Source organism: Eucyclogobius newberryi, unplaced genomic scaffold (genome assembly GCF_026437365.1).
Source record: "Eucyclogobius newberryi isolate DKJ021-1_F unplaced genomic scaffold, fEucNew1.0.hap1 SCAF_18, whole genome shotgun sequence".
NCBI classification, from domain to species: domain Eukaryota; kingdom Metazoa; phylum Chordata; class Actinopteri; order Gobiiformes; family Gobiidae; genus Eucyclogobius; species Eucyclogobius newberryi.
Window position 1 is genome coordinate 22,475,366 of NW_027315812.1, and position 18,002 is coordinate 22,493,367.

At 39.7% G+C, this 18,002-nt stretch overlaps 2 protein-coding genes across 3 annotated transcripts; both read left to right on the forward strand.

Annotated features, from left to right (window-relative positions):
• Nucleotides 1-79: 79 nt before the first annotated feature.
• Nucleotides 80-9,291, forward strand: LOC140364759 (ATP-dependent zinc metalloprotease YME1L1-like). 2 transcript variants are annotated; one of them, XM_072451100.1, is made up of 18 exons: nt 80-186; nt 725-835; nt 1,177-1,348; nt 3,004-3,105; nt 3,196-3,305; nt 3,395-3,545; nt 3,666-3,773; nt 4,036-4,209; nt 4,286-4,438; nt 4,523-4,655; nt 4,823-4,885; nt 5,149-5,261; nt 7,136-7,291; nt 7,405-7,556; nt 7,635-7,761; nt 8,676-8,749; nt 8,902-8,988; nt 9,064-9,291. In XM_072451100.1, exons 1-18 carry the CDS (start codon nt 151-153, stop codon nt 9,202-9,204), a joined length of 2,163 nt encoding a protein of 720 aa, XP_072307201.1. In that variant the 5' UTR covers nt 80-150; the 3' UTR covers nt 9,205-9,291. The 2 variants fall into 2 exon arrangements, with proteins under 2 accessions (XP_072307201.1, XP_072307202.1); XM_072451101.1 differs by having other exon boundaries at nt 3,666-3,749.
• Nucleotides 9,292-10,046: 755 nt separating this feature from the next.
• On the forward strand, nt 10,047-17,198 carry LOC140364337 (phthioceranic/hydroxyphthioceranic acid synthase-like). The gene is made up of 6 exons (XM_072450434.1): nt 10,047-10,101; nt 10,169-10,322; nt 10,671-10,831; nt 11,184-11,387; nt 11,470-11,651; nt 11,725-17,198. The coding sequence occupies exons 1-6, from the start codon at nt 10,047-10,049 to the stop codon at nt 17,176-17,178; spliced, it is 6,210 nt and encodes a 2,069-aa protein (XP_072306535.1). The 3' UTR covers nt 17,179-17,198.
• Nucleotides 17,199-18,002: the final 804 nt, after the last annotated feature.

Genomic DNA, 18,002 nt, shown 5'->3' on the forward strand with positions numbered 1-18,002 from the left:
CCACATGACCTTAAAGCCGGAAAATCCACATTACGTGTTTAGCTAGCGACTCAAAGAAGTTATTTAACAGGGCACCGGGACCAGCCACTGGCGTCAAATAGAGGAACCTCCTTAATCTGCAATTTAAACTAGATCGATCATTTTACAAACATGTTTTCACTGTCGACATCGTTTCAACCCCAGCAGGTAACGTTAACTGTGTTAGCTTTAACCTTTGTGAATGTTTTGTGTAGCAGTTAGTTTCTTATTTGAATGTGTGTGCCGTTTGTGTTGGTTTACAATGTTTCTCCATTACGTTTAATGTAAGCGGCTTTATTTGATGTTGTTTTGTTGCCAGTGCCGATCATTGCTGCTAACACGAGCTAGCTTTAGCATTGGCAAGTTCCAGTTTCAGACTGTTCCATAATCAGCCGCACAAGTTTACGTCACGGCGTCTCAAAATCGTCTCTTGTAGCAAATCATAGACACGTTTAAACTTTCCCATATACTAAAACATATACCCAACACAGACCCGGCCAACTAAGTCATGGCGTGAATACACTGTAAGTAGCCAAGGTTACGTAACAGGCGGGGTATTAAACTGTCAGAGTAATAACAGCTGTTAAGAAGGTCAGACTAACATGTAACAACGTTCATCCTGCATATGTTTTAACTGTATCTAATTCCAGACAATATAACGTCTTATTTGTAATACTGTAATGTATGAAAATTCCCTGTGTTTCAGATGGTGTTGCCCCTCATTAACGCCCTTCACTCATTAAAAAGTTCGGCCACAGCCTCAGTCCAGAGCCTCCACAAAGACTTTACACTAGAAAATCAGTTATATTCCAGAGAGGTAACTTGTTATTCATAAAATGTTTGTAGTTGCAGTAGTTTTATTTTGTTCTGTGATATGCTCATATTGATAATATTGTGTCCAACATTTGTTTCCCATTAAATGTGATTGTTTGATTGTTTTAGAGCGTAATTAAACAGTCAATGTTTTATTATTATTATTATTATTATTATTATTATTATTTTATTATTATTATTATTATTATTATTCTATCTATTATAACCACTTTTCTTGCCACACATTTTTTGTATCAATAAGACTAATATTACTTGCAAAGGCCTTTACAAAGTTGACTTCACGTCTTCATTTTAATTAAGCTTGTCCCTGTTTGTTCCTCACAGCCTAATGTGAACTTGAGAGACCTGGGCCTGACGGATATAAATGTGAGTCAGCTGGATGAGCTGGTCAGCAGATTCAGGCAGATACTGCCTGAACTGCAAGAGCCTTCCTGTGTGTCCTCACCGTGGAGGACCAGCCACACTTCCTCTCACAGCTTCTTCCACAACAAGCATGGTAAGCATTCTGCCAAAAGTGTACTATGAAAGCAGGATCAAGAAACACTGCCGATGATATTTCACACCCTAGCTTCAGTTGTAATGCATATCTGACTGTAATTAAAAGTAAGTTGTATACAACATGCATAGCAAGCATATTATTATCTATTTCATACTGTGGTTATGTTACGTTATCGTTGGTCTGTTATAGAGATTTCTGCTTTTCATGTCAAAATCACAATCAGAATCAGAAAGGGTTTATTGCCATTGTCAATGAACAGAATTCACAAACATAGGAACTTGTCTTATTCATTGTTTTATGTTGCACCGAATGACTAAGTCAAAAGAGGAACAATTTAAATCTACTTTGGGATAAGAAGCTATCAGATAAAAAAATAAGTATAAAAATGGGCTTAATATGTACACATATTTACAGTTGTACAGATATACATATGTAGTGCAGAAAGTGAACTGTGCAGTGAGTGATTAAATTATGGTTAATGGCAGTGTTTAAGAAGTGTTCATGAGTCCAACGGCAAAGGGAAAGAAACTGTTGGCTGCAGAGATGAAAGTCTGCAGCCAATCAGCTTCTCACCAGACGGCGCTGTAGTCTCTGTTTGTCCCTGGCTGTTGCTCCAGCGTAACACACGGTGATGGAGGAGGTGAGGATGGACTCGATGATGGCCGTGTAGAACTGCACCATCATCTCCGCTGTCAGCTTCGCTTTCCTCAGCTGCTGCAAGAAGTACATCCTCTGCTGGGCCTTCTTAATGAGGGAGCTGATGGTGGGCTCCCACTTTAGGTCCTGGTGATGGTGGCGCCGAGAAAGCGGAGGCAGTGTTGATGGGGGGGTCTCTGATGGTGAGGGAGGGCTTTACCTTTCCTGAAGTCCACGATCATCTCCACTGTTTTCTGAGCGTTGAACTCCATGTTGTTATCACTGGACCTGGACACCAGCCGGTCCACCTCCCTCCTGTAGACAGACTCATCCCAGACCGAAATGAGCCCGATGAGGGTGGTGTCGTCCGCAAACTTGATCAGTTTTACGGAGTCATGGCTGGAGGTGCAGCAGTTTGTGTACAGGGAGAAGAGCACTTCCGTCAGGAAGTCAGTGCTCCCCCTGCAGGTGGAGTCAGGCACGTTGAGCTGGGGGAGCTTGTCCTGGAGCAGAGCAGGGAGAATGGTGTTGAATGCAGAGCTGAAGTCCACAAACAGGATCCTGACGTAGGTTCCCGGAGAGTCCAGATGCTGCAGGATGAAGTGGAGTGCCAAGTTGATGGCTTGGGCCACAGAGCTGTTGGCTCTGTAGGCGAACTGCAGTGGGTCCAGCAGGGGGAGGACTTGAGGTGGGGAAGATACATAGTGTACATAGTGTCTAAATTAGTTTTCTTGCCACAATGTGAACAAATTGTCAATAGTTCACTATTAGTATTACATATCTTTTAACTTTATGCCTTACAGTTACCAATCTCAGAATCAGAATAGTTTTATTGCCATTGTCGTTGAACAGACTAAGAACTCTAAGGTCCAATACAAAATAATTAATAGTAAAAATTTAGACTGTGCTAAAAGAAAATAAGGGCACGCAAAATAAAATGTATGTAGGAATAAAATGGCAAAAATACATTAAGATCAGAACAAATATCTTCAATTATGTTTTCTATTTTCTTACAGGGTTTGCACATAGAAGATTGGGAGCGTTTGGGCAGCCAATATTTCACAGACAATATCACAGTCCTATGAAGGATATTTGTTCAGAGCTTCACTTCCTGCCTGGTGAGACACGCTCAAGTCTAGTAGTTTGTTTTTTTTAGCAAACAATATTTTTTCTATGTTTTTATTAATTTTATGTTGTTTTAACATCAGTGTGGATTCAGAATCGGGGCTTTAAGACACTCCGGCCCAGAGCTAGACGGCAGGAGTCTGGTTATAATGGATCAGCAGAGCCAGAGACCTACACACCAGCCTTTATGAAGGTCCGCGATGCATATCTCAATTTACGGTATTTATTCTCAATACACTTCAGGAAAATGACATCAAATCCAAATCTTTGCCTCGTTTACAGGGTCTACTTCAGAGAGAAAAGACGCCAGATGTACAATCACTGGATAAACTGATACAACAAAAAGGCCTTCCAGACAACCAGCAAGATGCATTCAAGACCGGCTTTGTTGAGGGATTTGTGAGATCTCAGACCTTCACAAAAAGAACGCAAGGCTAGTATGAAAAACATGCTACTATTTGCATAACCTATATTGTAACAAAGTAGTAACATCAAAGTAATGAGAAACCTGAGATGCTCATGTTGATCCTGTCTTTTTTGTTTGTTTTGACAGACTCGCTGAGGAGAACCCGACTGGTCCTGTTGGTTCTCCTAATCGTCGGCCTCTATGGCTTGTCCAAAACCCCTTTTCTCTCGGGTAAAGGCTCCTTTTCTGACGCTGGTTTGTTTCCCCTTTACTTCTTTCCTATTTTTCCATTCATCTTAACACTAAAACTAAGTCAGTCACCTTTTCTCTCATTCATAATGTCAGTAGGCGGTTGAGTTCTTTCTTGAATTGCGAATAATAACTCCAGTCTGGGGTCAGATGCCAGACACATGGAACTTTTCTGTGGCGTGCATGATGACAAACTCTACTTTTATAGACATGAACATAGCTATAAATGTGTTGTATTGTGCCTAAAGTGTCCTTTCTGTTTTGACAGTGAGGTTTCGCACCACCTCTGGTCTGGACTCTGCAGTTGACCCCATTCAGGTGAAGAATGTGACGTTTGAGCACGTCAAAGGAGTGGATGAGGCAAAGAATGAATTGCAAGATGTTGTAGACTTTCTGAAAAACCCACAGAAATTCACTGTTCTGGGCGGAAAACTTCCAAAAGGTAAAAGAAATCCAATTTCGAGCCTGTGATTAAAGTCCAGAATAATCCCATATGCTAATGTATTGGTTTATTTAAGGTATCCTCCTGGTGGGCCCCCCTGGCACAGGAAAGACCCTCTTAGCTCGAGCTGTTGCTGGAGAAGCCGATGTCCCCTTCTATTATGCCTCGGGTTCAGAGTTTGATGAAATGTTTGTTGGTGTGGGAGCTAGTCGTATCAGGAATCTCTTTAGTACGTTTATTTGTTGTTGGTTTTTTTACATTCCCAAGTGTGTACAGCAACTTAACTTTGTGTTCCATGTTTGCTCTTTTGCAGAAGAAGCAAAAGCTAACGCTCCCTGCGTAATCTTTATTGATGAGCTGGACAGTGTTGGCGGGAAGAGGATCGAGTCACCTATGCATCCTTATTCCAGACAAACCATCAACCAGCTGTTGGCTGAAATGGACGGGTCGGTTTCTCAGCAGTTTTCACTATTACTGTAAACAAGCCTCTTAGAAAGGCTTTTGTTATTCTCTGTTAATGCGTCAGAATGTTGCTAATTGGGTTATGTTAAGGATATTGATTTTACACAGCTTTTTATTAATTATTCTCTCTTTTTCTCCCAAACTTCCAAAGGTTCAAGCCAAACGAGGGCGTCATCGTTATTGGGGCGACTAACTTTGCTGAAGCATTGGATAAGTATGTATATTACAGTTTAATAATGATATAAACAAACAAACAAAATAAATATTATTACACAGTCTTATATGAAGTAGTTTATACCAAAAATGTAATAGTTTGCTTTATCAACTCACTGTAACCTTTGTACGGTACTATTTTTTTCCTCTGGGCCTTGTTCTAGTTTATCAGAAGAATAATCTGAACTGAAGTGAATTGAACCAAAGCAAAGTTACATAAACCTGTATAGTGCAAATATTAATGAAGAAAATCTGTCCTTTCAGTGCTCTGGTGAGACCGGGAAGGTTCGACATGCAGGTCACTGTCCCACATCCAGATGTGAAAGGACGCACTGAAATTCTGAACTGGTACCTCTCCAAGATCAAAGTGGATACTGGTATGTTTTATTTCCCTTATCAATAAATACAAATTATTATTTATGAATGGATTCCTTATTATTAGGCCCGAACACCACATCCTGGCTAGAGGCCTACCAGATCCGTAAGGCCGTGCGAAGCTCGGCTGCGGAAGTGCAAACAAAGTGCACACGAAATTGAACGCAAAGCCAAATTCCAAACACTCACTAACGCACTCCTCCACTCTTGCACGTCCTGTGCATACTACTTAGTAGTAGGAAGATTGAACATTATCATTGTAAGCACATAGTGCGCACTAAACGAGCGCAAGTAGCTCACGAATATGTTCCCCAACTAATGCGGCGTTGCAGCTGTCCGACGGTGCTCCGCAAATTTGGACGACGCATTTTGAAATTTTGCAGATCTAAAAACTGCTGATTTGGACCAAATTTGATCAGTTGTTAAACTTTCAAGCTTCGACCTGTTCATTGTGAAAAAATCTAAATGGGCGCGATGGCGCCCCCTACAGAGGGATATTTAAATTTACTTTTGCCCAAAATTCTATATTGGCATCCCAGTCAAAAAAGCCAAAATGTGATATTTTTTAATTACACAAAAGTTATCCAAATTATATTGATATCTTTCACAGTGTCTGTGCGGCAAAGCCGCAAACTGTTGCTAGAAGTTCAGAAATTTCCCAAATAAAAAATTTGCCGTTTGTGCATACAAAGTCTGAATTGCGTCAAATTTGAATCAGTTGTCAAACCCTTCGCCCAAACCCTACTTCAAGTGAAACAAATTCATTTGGTGTGATAGCGCCCCCTACAGAGTGAAATTATTTTTTATAAGGGGAGTAAAATATTGAGTTTTTTGAAATTGTATTAAATTTAGCATGAAATTCCATTTTGGCATCCTGATCAAAAAAGTTAATGAGACCCATCGCCATAGCTGTAGTGATGACAGAAGCCTCCCATGTTATTCCAATGGGAAAATCACCAAATCTCTGAATTTTGAACATGCATACGTACACGTCATACTTTTACAAACTCCTCCTAGGGCGTTAGCCCGATGAATCTGAAATTTGCTGGGACTCATCTTCAGGAGTGGGCCATCAAAAGTTATCCAATGTTTTATTGTCTCAAATTTCCATTAAAAATGCCTTTTGAATGGGGACCACAACATTTTGTTCTTCCAAAATGTATCAAATTTTGCACCTAACTGTATTTTGGCATGCCAATCATAAAAGTCAATAAGACCCATGTCATATTTGTTACAGCGTAACAATCATTGCCTCTTGCGGCTGTATTATCTTTTATACAGTGGTTTAAGCTTTAGAGCATTACACTGTAACTATTTCAGATGTTTATGCCTTACTATTGTGTCCAATTGCGTTTATTTATAATTACTATGATAATTAAAGGAATAATCGAGGATTTTTCGCCGATTTGAGAACTCAAGCGACTGTTTGTCCCTTTTTGAAAAGTGTGCATGCGCACCCTGATCCCCATGCGGAAGCACGGAATCTCTCGTCTCTGCAGATTTTTCGTCTCTTTTGAGCCAACTCGAACACAGTCTTCCTCTGCCGTCCTTCAGCTTGTACTCTTAAGGATCTCGCTAGATGCTCAGCCAGGTAAACGTGCTGCTATGCTATGGAGGATCCAGAACGAGGCTGCAGTGAGCAGTAGGATAGAAGGGATGATTGATATGTGGGAGGACTTATCGGCTGTCCACGCCATGAGGAAATGAGACTCAGATTTGGTGCCAAAAATCCTCCCATAATTCCTTTAAATCTACTATTTCTGCTTGATTTTGACTGAAAAAAGGCAGCAATAAGCACAAATCCTATATTAACTGAATGTTGATTTAGTAATGCCACCATAGTTAGTCCTGTACTGTGCTGGGTTTGTGATTTTAGAATTGGAAGCTGAAATTATCGCCCGCGGCACAGTGGGTTTCTCGGGGGCAGAGCTGGAGAACCTGGTGAACCAAGCCGCCCTGAAGGCAGCTGTGGACGGGAAAGAGATGGTCACAATGAAGGATTTGGAGTTTGCTAAAGATAAGATCCTCATGGGTGAGTGCACACGGCTCTTGTCCTAGCTCAAAAGACTTACTGTTACTTTGGAGAGGTGGAAAATCGGATTGTAACATTTATTCTGATCAGTTTTTTGTATATTTTCTCTCTAGGTCCTGAGAGGAAAAGTGTAGAAATAGACAAACATAATAAGACTATCACAGCGTACCATGAGTCTGGCCATGCCATTGTGGCCTACTACACAAAAGATGCAATGCCCATCAATAAGGCCACCATCATGCCCAGGGGGCCTACTCTTGGACATGTACGCACATTTATTGTTAATTACAGTTACCAGTATAATTTGTATGCGATCATAAAAGTGAATCATTGTGACCTGTAGGTGTCACTACTTCCTGAGAATGACCGCTGGAGTGAGACCAGGTCCCAGCTCCTGGCTCAGATGGATGTCAGTATGGGAGGACGAGTTGCAGAGGAGCTCATCTTTGGAAATGAATACATCACCACAGGTACCATACTACCATAATACATACTGTTCAGTAGAGGTGGGCATATATAATACTGTGAATGTTGTTTTGAAGATCAAGTATATTGTTCATATTAAAAAAATAAAAATTTGGTGATATTTCTGCACTTTGCAATACATTTTACAGGCATATCACATTTGGCTGAAATTTAAACCTAATCATTTTGGATTGACATAATGCCTGACTGTTATGGAGATTCTCAAAGAAGTAAACAGTGTAGTATAGTTTCAAAATAACCCACCCTTAATAGCAAAAGTTAACATGCAGAAGTAGTACTACAACATCCTCATATTAAGTTAACTCAGAATAACTTTTGACTGACAAAAGTGTTTGTGTTCTAATGCATGAATTGTATACCTCAATTCAAAATCTCAGCTACCGTGGCGTGGTAGTGCAGCGGTTAGCGCTCTCGCTTCACAGTAAGAAGGTCCTTTAGTGTGGGACCTTTCTGTGTGGAGGTTGTGTGTACTTCCTTTATCTGCATAGGTTTTCCTACAGCTACTCCTGTTTGCCCTACCACTAAAAAACACTGGTTAAATAAAGGTCTATTTAAAAAAAAAAAAAAGAAGTGTTTATTTAAAGTGCACCGTGTCATTTTTCTGATGGAGGGTCCGTCATTTGCTTATCTCTTTATGAAAATGTCATTGCTTTGCCAGGAATGTTCCACAGTATGATATAAACGTATCTGTCTTGCAGTTATTCAATTAGACACGTCTTTATTGCTAAAAAATACTTTGTTTGGTGTGGTCAGCTGCTTGCCTCAATGGTGATGGCTTAAGTTGATGACATTCTGTGGAACATTTTTCAGGCAAAAATAACCATGGGGAAAGGTATTGGACCCTTTAATTATTCAGGACAGTTTGCATAACTAAACTGAATGTTCTAATTTTCTCTAGGAGCCTCCAGTGACTTCGATGGAGCAACCAAAATAGCTAAATTGATGGTTACCAGATTTGGGATGAGTGACAAGGTAAAGCATTTCATACGCTGTAGAAGTGGTTCATTTCCCTTCTTTAAAACACTCACACTTTACAATTCAAGTAAAAAGTTCCCTTTTAATAGTATTTGTTTATTTGTGATCTAAAGAAAATAATAAGAATGTATATTTCTGTACAACTACAGCTTGGGGTCATGACCTATGGAGATGTTACCAAGCATAGCCCTGAGACTCAAGCCGCCATTGAAAAGGAAGTTCGAATTTTGCTGAAGGTAAACTATTTAAATGGTTATTAGTTTTCAGTTGTGGTCACGTCATAAGGTTTAACAATATTTGTCTTGTCCCAGGATTCCTATGACCGAGCTAAGCACATCCTGAAGACCTACAGTCAGGAGCACAAAACGCTGGCAGACGCTCTGCTCAGACATGAAACACTGGATGCTAAAGAGATCCAGCTGGTATTGGAGGGCAAATCCCTGGACATCTGAATGCATCACCTTAATTTACTAGAATATTGTATAGTGTGTACATATATAAATATATTCTGCTGTGCAAATATGCACAGGCCTTTGTGAGGCCTTGTATTTAATTTGTGTATTTTTCTTTCATCACCAAATATACATTTTTCTTTACATGTATACATGGTTTTAATGTTACTCAAATGGACAATAGAATCTGAATTTTATTCAGAATTCAGGTAAATTTTAAGCTAAGTTATTTTACTATAAAGGTTATTGGGTAAATGCTGTCATCTGAAATATAGACATACAATACATTCAATTATATTTGATCTTTGAACTTGCTTTCTAGACTTAGCTCAGCATCCAGACCTTAAATACCTCAAGCTGAATGTTCCATTAAACATTAGCATGGTATATGTCATATTGGATGTGATTCTAGCTTCTTATTTATATTTAAGTGCCCATCAGTGTCATTATTTTATTAATTTACACGGAGGTTCAGACTTTTAAAACCACATCCTATGATGGACTAACACATGTGTGCAAGTATGTATATATTATGTGTGATTTGGCTCTGTCCTTGTTTTTATGTGAGGATCTTTGGGAGCTCAAATAAAGGTTACTCAAACCCTGTATTGCGGCCTTGTTTTTTTATCAAACAAGAATAATAACAGTCATTTTAACCATATAATTAGCAGCCCTATTTACATGTTCAAGTAAGTGGAACAAGCTAATGTTTCTACTGTCAATAGACTTATTGTGCAGAGCACTTGACTGAAGGCTTATAAGGGCTGGCAGGTCGACAGAAAGAGTAGTTCACAATCAAGGCGGCAGTAAGGATGAACTGTATGGACTAAAGGTTTGGAATAATGAAGTCTGAGGATTTGATTGCTGTGGTTGGAGTTGGATGCAACTTTCCTGGTGGTAAGATTATTTGTATTTGTATTGGTCTTATCATTATTCTAACTGTTGCTTGCTTGTTATTGTTTAGGTGAAGGGGTGGACAACTTTTGGAGAGTCCTTTTGGAAGGAAGGAACTGTGCAAGTGATATCCCAGCTGAAAGGTTCGACTCTGCTCTTTGGTATGATCCTGACGATGGCAAACCAGGGAAAACACAGACAAAGAAGGCTGCTTTTATCAACGGGTAAGAACAACCTCTATGACGGGAAACCTTTTTTTTTTTATTATTTAGCTAAAGGAGGACAGGAGTATTTGTACATGAAAGTACTCATTATGGCTCTGCATTTTGGATTGTTACCATTTTATCTATGATTATCAGGTTCATATATCTCTATACTTTACTACATTTAATGTCACTATCAGAGGTGCGTAAAGTAGTACTTAATAATAGGTCTTTTACTCAAATAGAATTACAAGCTTTTGGTCCAGGAAATTGCCCTACGCTATGAATTCATTTTGAAATACGTTTAATTTAATAATTATGTTTTCACCCATTCTCATAAAATGGATTATATTGACTTTTCTCTCCTAGATTTAATGAGTTTGACCACAAGTTTTTTGGCATCACCGAGGCAGAGGCTAACTTCATGGACCCTCAGCAAAAACTTCTACTTCACTGCACCTACAGAGCCTTGGAGGATGCTGGGATATCAATGGAGAGCATAAGTGGAAGCCGAACTGGTGTCATAATAGGTAACATGGACATACTATAAAACTTTTTTCTGCAGAAGGAAAATAAAAAATAAACATTTAATTTATTTTTATGATATTAAATTGTTGAACTGCTTTGTTTTGTCTATTTGACACAAGTTACAGTGTTACAATATGTCTTTAAAAATTGAGGTTTAAGTATCAATGTTTTTTTTTCCATTTTCAATTTAAATCAGCTCTTTTTGCTCTATTATTATTATTATTATTATTATTATTATTATTATTATATATTTAGTTTTAATAAAATATATACTTGATACTCAACTGTGGCATATCTTCAAAAACATTCGCATTATAATCAATATTTCGATAATGTGCCCACCTCTAATCACAGGTCTTATGAATCGAGACTACGAGACTCTGAAAAGTGACAAGTCTTCAACTATAAACCACTACAATGCCACCGGAACTGCCATGAGCATCTCTGCCAACAGAGTTTCATTCACCTTCAACCTAACCGGGCCTTCCTTTGCCATTGACAGTGCCTGTTCTTCATCTTTGGTGGCTTTGCACTTGGCCTGTCAGTCTTTGAGACAAGGTAGCTTACAATTAATTTGAAATTATGTTTGATTTTTACACAAGTTACTGTTTCATTTGAAATTGTGTGTATTTTTTCTTAGGGGACTGTGAGATGGCTGTCTGTGGAGGAGTTAGCTGTATCATAGAGCCAAGAGTGTTTGTTGCACTTAGTAAAGCTAAAATGATCTCACCGGAAGGAATCAGCAAACCTTTTTCCACCAAAGCAGATGGATACGGCAGAGGTGAAGGCTGTGGGGTTGTTCTACTCAAGCCCCTGAAAAATGTAAGCGTTATCAACGCCACATTTTGTTCATGCATGTATGCTAATGTAAACTAATGTTACTTTACTTTTGAAGGCTATACAGGATTGTAACAAAATATGGGGCATCATAAGCAAGACGGCCGTCAACCAAGATGGCCGCCATGTTAGCCCCATCACCAAACCTTCAATGTTGCAACAAGAGCAGCTACTTCGTCAACTCTACTCAGAAGAGGACGTGGCAAATGTTCAGTACATCGAAGCACATGGGACCGGAACAGCCGTAGGAGACACCACCGAGGCTTGTAGCATCGCAAATGTCATCGCTACAGCTAAACCTGCTACAGAGATGCTAAAGTTGGGGTCGGTAAAGGGGAACATTGGACACACTGAATCTGCAGCAGGAGTTGCCGGACTTATCAAGGTACTTCTAATGATGAGGCATGAAACATTTGTACCCTCTTTGTTTTTTTCCAATGAAAATGCTAGCATAGATACCAAAACTCTGAAACTGAATATTATGACTGGAGTTGAACGATGGGAGAAGAACGGGTCTTCAGAAAGAGTTGCTGGGATCAATAGCTTTGGGTTTGGAGGTACAAATGCACATGCGATTGTGAAGGAGTACAAACACAGGTCTATTCCAACACAGATACCAAAATGTTGTCCGAAAGTTTTTGTCATTTCTGCTGCAACAGAGAAATTGCTTCAAGTATCCATTAACGACTTTCAACAAAAGCTTAGTCACAATAACGCTATCGACTTGCAAGAGCTGTCATACACTTCAGCTTGTGGGCGGAGTCATTCAAAGCATAAATATAGAAAAGCATTCTTAGCCACTTCCATTTCTGACCTGCAGCAACAACTTGCAATCAAAACAAAAGTTGAGTCAACCAAAGCAGACATCCAGCTTGTTTTTGTGTTCTGTGGAAATGGTGTTGCTTACAGAGGCATGTGTAGCCAGCTGCTAAGAGATGAACCAATTTTCAGGGAGAAGATAAGGGAAGTCGAGAAAGCTTTCAGTAAATACAAATCCATCGACATTAGCCAGAAGCTAGCTGGAGATAATGCAAAGGATGATTTCACTAGACCAGATGTAGTGCAGCCACTTCTTTTTGCACTTCAGGCAGGTATTGTGACACTTCTAAAGCAATGGGGCATCAAACCTGACATAGTTCTCGGTCACTCTGTTGGTGAGGTAGCAGCTGCTCACTGTTCTGGCCTCTTGTCTCTTGAAGATGCAGTCAAAGTGATATATCATCGCAGCAATCTCCAGAGTACGGTTACGGGTGGTAAAATGCTGGTTGTTGGTAATGTAGCAGTGGAAGATGTCTTAACAGCAATTGTGGAATTCAAGGATAGTGTCTGTGTAGCTGCTTACAACAGCCCCCAGTCTTGCACTTTGTCAGGGGAGGGAGACGCTATAGACATCTTGCATCAAAAGTTAAGCATCACGTTTGCAGATAAAAATGTTTTTCTCTTTTTGTTGGATGTCCCAGCAGCATATCATAGTCCTAAAATGGAGCCTATACTTGATCCAATTGAGAAGAACATTGACACATTAAATGCCAATAACAACAAATGCCAACTTTTTTCCACAATGACAGGTAAAAGGAATTCAGTTGGAAACTTCTGCACAGGAAGCTATTGGGCAAAGAATATGAGGCAACCAGTTTTGTTTGCGCAAACTTTGCAAGTTGTTGCACAGGAGCGTCCTGCTTCGGAAACTGTGGTCTTTGTTGAGATCAGCCCTCGCAAGGCTCTTCAAAGAAGTATTCAGGAGACTTTAGGAAGAAACTGTATTGTTTTGTCCAGTGTGGAGCCAGAGAATGACAGCACAACCATTCTTTCCACTGTTGCAAAGCTTTTTGAATTAGGCGTCAATGTCAACTGGCATAAAATTTACAAGGGCTATGAGACAATTCCAATAGAACTTCCTTCTTATCATTTTGAAACCACAAGTAATGAGGAGTGGTTTGAACGTCTTAGAAAGTTTGACCTAGTGGGTGTTTCTTCTCATCCACTTATAAGACCAAGTGACGATAGAAATGCATACATGTGCAACCTCTCTGTAGAAAACACGCCGTATATTTGGGAGCACAAAAACAATGGTGTCCCAATTGTTCCTGGTGCGTTCCATGTTGAGCTGGCTTATGCATCGATTATGGCAAGTTCTAAACCCAAAATGCCAATATCCACACTCACACTTGGCATTGAGTTTCAAAGTTTGTGCTCACTTAATTCAGAAAATCTTCAGTTAAAAGTGAAGCTTGATCCATCAGGAAAGCAGGGGACATTCAAAATTGATTCTTCAGCTTCAATACATGCATCTGGTATCTACAAGTGGTCAGATGGAGATCCATTGATAGAAGAACCGTGCATTTGTCTTGACACAATCTCACAAAGATGCACATCTAAAATCAATAGCAACAAAATGTATTCAGTCCTTGGTCAAGCAGGTTTTGAGTATGGCGACATTTTCACTCTGCACCATCACTTTTACTATGGAGATGAGTACAAAGAGGCAATGGCCCCAGTGGAGGTCCCTGGGGAACTTTTGAAAGACTTTCATGAGTACTTAATTCATCCTGTACTACTTGACTATTTTCTGCAAATGACAGCAGTTGTAGCTATGCAAGAGTTAACAGCTAAGCAAGGGTTCCCAACAGCTATTGATAGTATTGTAATAGCAGGACCTCTACAAAAGCAAATGCTTCTATATCTAAGAGCATCTAAAATCAACCTGGACCTCTTGGAGGTATGTGGATGTTTTGCCAACACAAAAGGCAAAGTTCTAGTTGAACTTAAAGGAGTGAAAATCTCATTTATGAATCCCTCTTCTATTGTTAAACAGTCATTGTTTTTCCACAATGAAATGTTGTCCATCACCTCAGAACAGTCTTCAATAAGCAAGATCAAATGCATCCTTTTTGAAGATAGACTTGGTTTTGCTAAAGCACTCAGACCGTTTCTGGACACTGAATCTATTTCTGTGGAGCAAGGACCACAGTGGACAGCAAAAAGGATAAGAGATCTAGTTTTGACTTCAAACTGCATTTCAAACAATGTGATCTTTATGTGGGCTGTTGACGACCTCAGTCACATGACGTCAGAGAAGACATTAGAAGTATTGGTCAATTGCTGTATGCAGTTTCAACAGATTGTTTTAGCATTGAAAGATGGCGAGTGTTCCTCTACTGTACGTGTTGTAACTTACAGATCTACGGAAACAACAGTGAATAATATTAGTCCTGGTTTTGTTTTTCATGGATTGACCAGGGCATGCGCTGCAGAGATGCCAAGGCTCAAGTTTCAGCTGATTGATCTTGCATCTGTAACTAGTGATGACATTGAAGCTCTGGTTTATGTCCTGAACACCTGCCCTCAACAAGAAGTCATCATAAAAAATGGTCAGATTCAAACTACGAGAATAGTTCGTACACCTGTAACAGACATGTGCACCTATTCAAATAATATCCACTCTGTGCACTTAAAGGACTTCTCTCTTTGGACCAGTGATCCTTACAAAATGACCAACCTGTCTGCCTATCCAAGTGACAACGATGAAAGTCTTGATCTGGATTTAGGATTTGTTGAGGTGGAACTAACAGATATTTGCATTCACTCTGCTGATTACTTCCCTGTAAGCACTTCACAATTCAAATTTGGTGATACCTTATATTGGAATAAACATGTTACACAGAACCACATGCTTCTGGCTTTAGATTTCAGCGGTGTCGTCACTGCAGTTGGAAAGAATGTCAGAAATCTTGAAGTTGGAGATCACATTGCCACATGCTATCCGGTAGCATGTACTTCAAAGGCTAGAATCCCAGAAACAGCTTGTTTTAACACAAGTGTACTTTCATATCTGAAGGAAACACCATGCGTATCATTGTTTGTGTTAGCATGGGAGATCTTGCAAAGACAGTTGGCTAATGTGAAGATGCAATGCAGAAAGTTAGCGATAATCTCATCAAACCCAGCTTCGATCATGATGAAAGTCTTAGCACTGACAGCAAACCGCTCAGGGTGGAGTGTTTCGTCAGACTCTTTTTGCACTGCAGAGCGTTTAGAGAGGAGCCATGCAGTTGTCTTTCTAACACCTTTTGACCACGGTCACATTGGGAGTCTTGACCAACCTATAGAAGAAACACACTTTGTTTTTGTCAACAATGGGTCCAAATCCTTCCTGTCATCTATGCACAGATTTGCAGCAAGGCATGACAACATCCATGTACATAAAGTAGAGGTTCTTGACATCCTTCAAAAAGCCAAACTTCAAGCACAAAACAAAATGATCACAAATTGGCTGATATCACTCGGGTTTGCCTCGGCATCGCTACCATTAAAAAGAGAAACTATCTCCAATCAATCTACAGAGGCCAAAGAGAGAAATAAAAATGCTGAGTCCTACTTTACTACAAATACAATAAAGCAGGTTGTTCTAGACCATGAACAACCGGACTGTCCACTGTTTCCTATGCAACCAAAGCAAAAAACACTTTTCAAAAAACACAACGTTTATGTTGTGACAGGTGGCCTCTCTGGTTTAGGGTGGGAGACAGTGAAGTTTATTGCTGAAAATGGAGGAGACTGCATTACTACCTTGTCCAGAAGTAGTCCTTCAGAAAAGATGCAAGTAGCAATTGAAGAACTCCAGAAAAGATTCCATGTCAAAGTCTTGAATCTTCAATGTGATGTGTCAGTGTCATTGCAGGTGGACAAAGCCATCTCAAAAATTCAACAGAGATTCCCAACTTGCCCAGTCAAAGGAGTCTTTCACAGTGCTGTAGTTTTGCATGACGGTCTTATGGAAAACCTTGATGGATCACTCTTCTCAAAAGTGCTCCGGCCCAAAGTCTGTGGTGCTTTGAATCTCCATTATGCCACACTGCAGTACAAGCTAGACTACTTTGTCTGCTACTCATCTGTTTCCTCTTTCATTGGCAATGCTTCCCAGTGTAACTATGCAGCTGCTAACTCTTTTCTTGACACATTCTGTCAGTATAGGAGAAATCTTGGGCTTGTTGGACAGTCCATTAACTGGGGTCCTTTAAATCTCGGTCTCTTGCTGAACAAAGACCATTTCCAGATGTTCTTGAAGACAAAAGGATTGATGGTAATGGATGTCTGTGAGGTTCATGAGACACTGAAAATGTGCCTGTTGATGGACAGAGTACAACAAATGATATGTAAGTTTAATTTTAATAATCTTCATTATCATGTCCTTTCCCAAAATGCATTTCTCAGACAGCGACTGTCTGCATTGGTGCAAACAGAACTAAAAGATGTCTTTGCAAGTGAACCCCCTGTTTGCCATAATCTCTCAACTCAAGAGAGTGTGAGAAGGATAGTGAGTGATCTGATTCATGTTAGCGTTGATGAGCTAAATGATAACACAGCTCTATGTGCTTTAGGCATTGACTCAATGTTAGCCATGACTCTGCAGAACAAGGTTTTTCAAGAGACAAGTATCAATGTACCTCTGGTCAAGATATTGGACCCAAATTGTACAGTAACAACCCTGCAAACTGTGTGTTGTGAATAAGTGACGTACAGAAAGGGCTGAAAGGGTAATTGATATACAATCATTCTCAACTGTATTAATATGTGTCCAGGTGAATAATGTGAATCAACAATGATTGGAAAAGATAAACTATATTAAAATATTCATTTACCATCTTCATTTTTGTGTTATAAATATGACATCTTTTGAAGGGCATTTATGTCTGACTGCAATGCAGTGTTCTGCTTTGGTTTTCTTTCTTCATTATATTTGAGATTATAGTCAATAAAGGATTCATGGTGAAAACAAATGTACATGTATTTTAAATACAATATCCTCCAAAACCATGATAAGTATGTTGCTGTAGTACCTGTGCGTCCCAGAAGACATTATCTTTTCATAATTCAAACAACTTGTGATATTCACATCAGCAGCACTGTTCTCACTTCCCCCCTGGGGAAACACCTCTATCTCAAATGGCTCCAAGGACTCAACTCCTGTGGTGAACTGCACCCAAACCTCCTTGTTCTTCTTTCTTGGGACAAACTGGTGGACAAGTTTCTCAAAGACAAATTGCCATATTTTACATTTAAACTGACTCCATGTTTCCCTATGTGACCTAAATCTGTATCTAAACCATGTTTGTTAAACTGATGCCTTAAAAACTGTGTTTGGAAATGTTTATGCCACATTTGCCATTCTGTACATTTCCTGCAAATGATGTTTGTGTAGGATATGCAGATGTCCTCCCCCTGTTGCCATGGTGACAGGAATGCAAGCTAAAGTGTTAGCAGGCCTCGGGCCTAGTTAGCGTGAGCGATGCTACGCTATGGGACAAATACTTTTCCAAGAGAAGCTAATGTTCC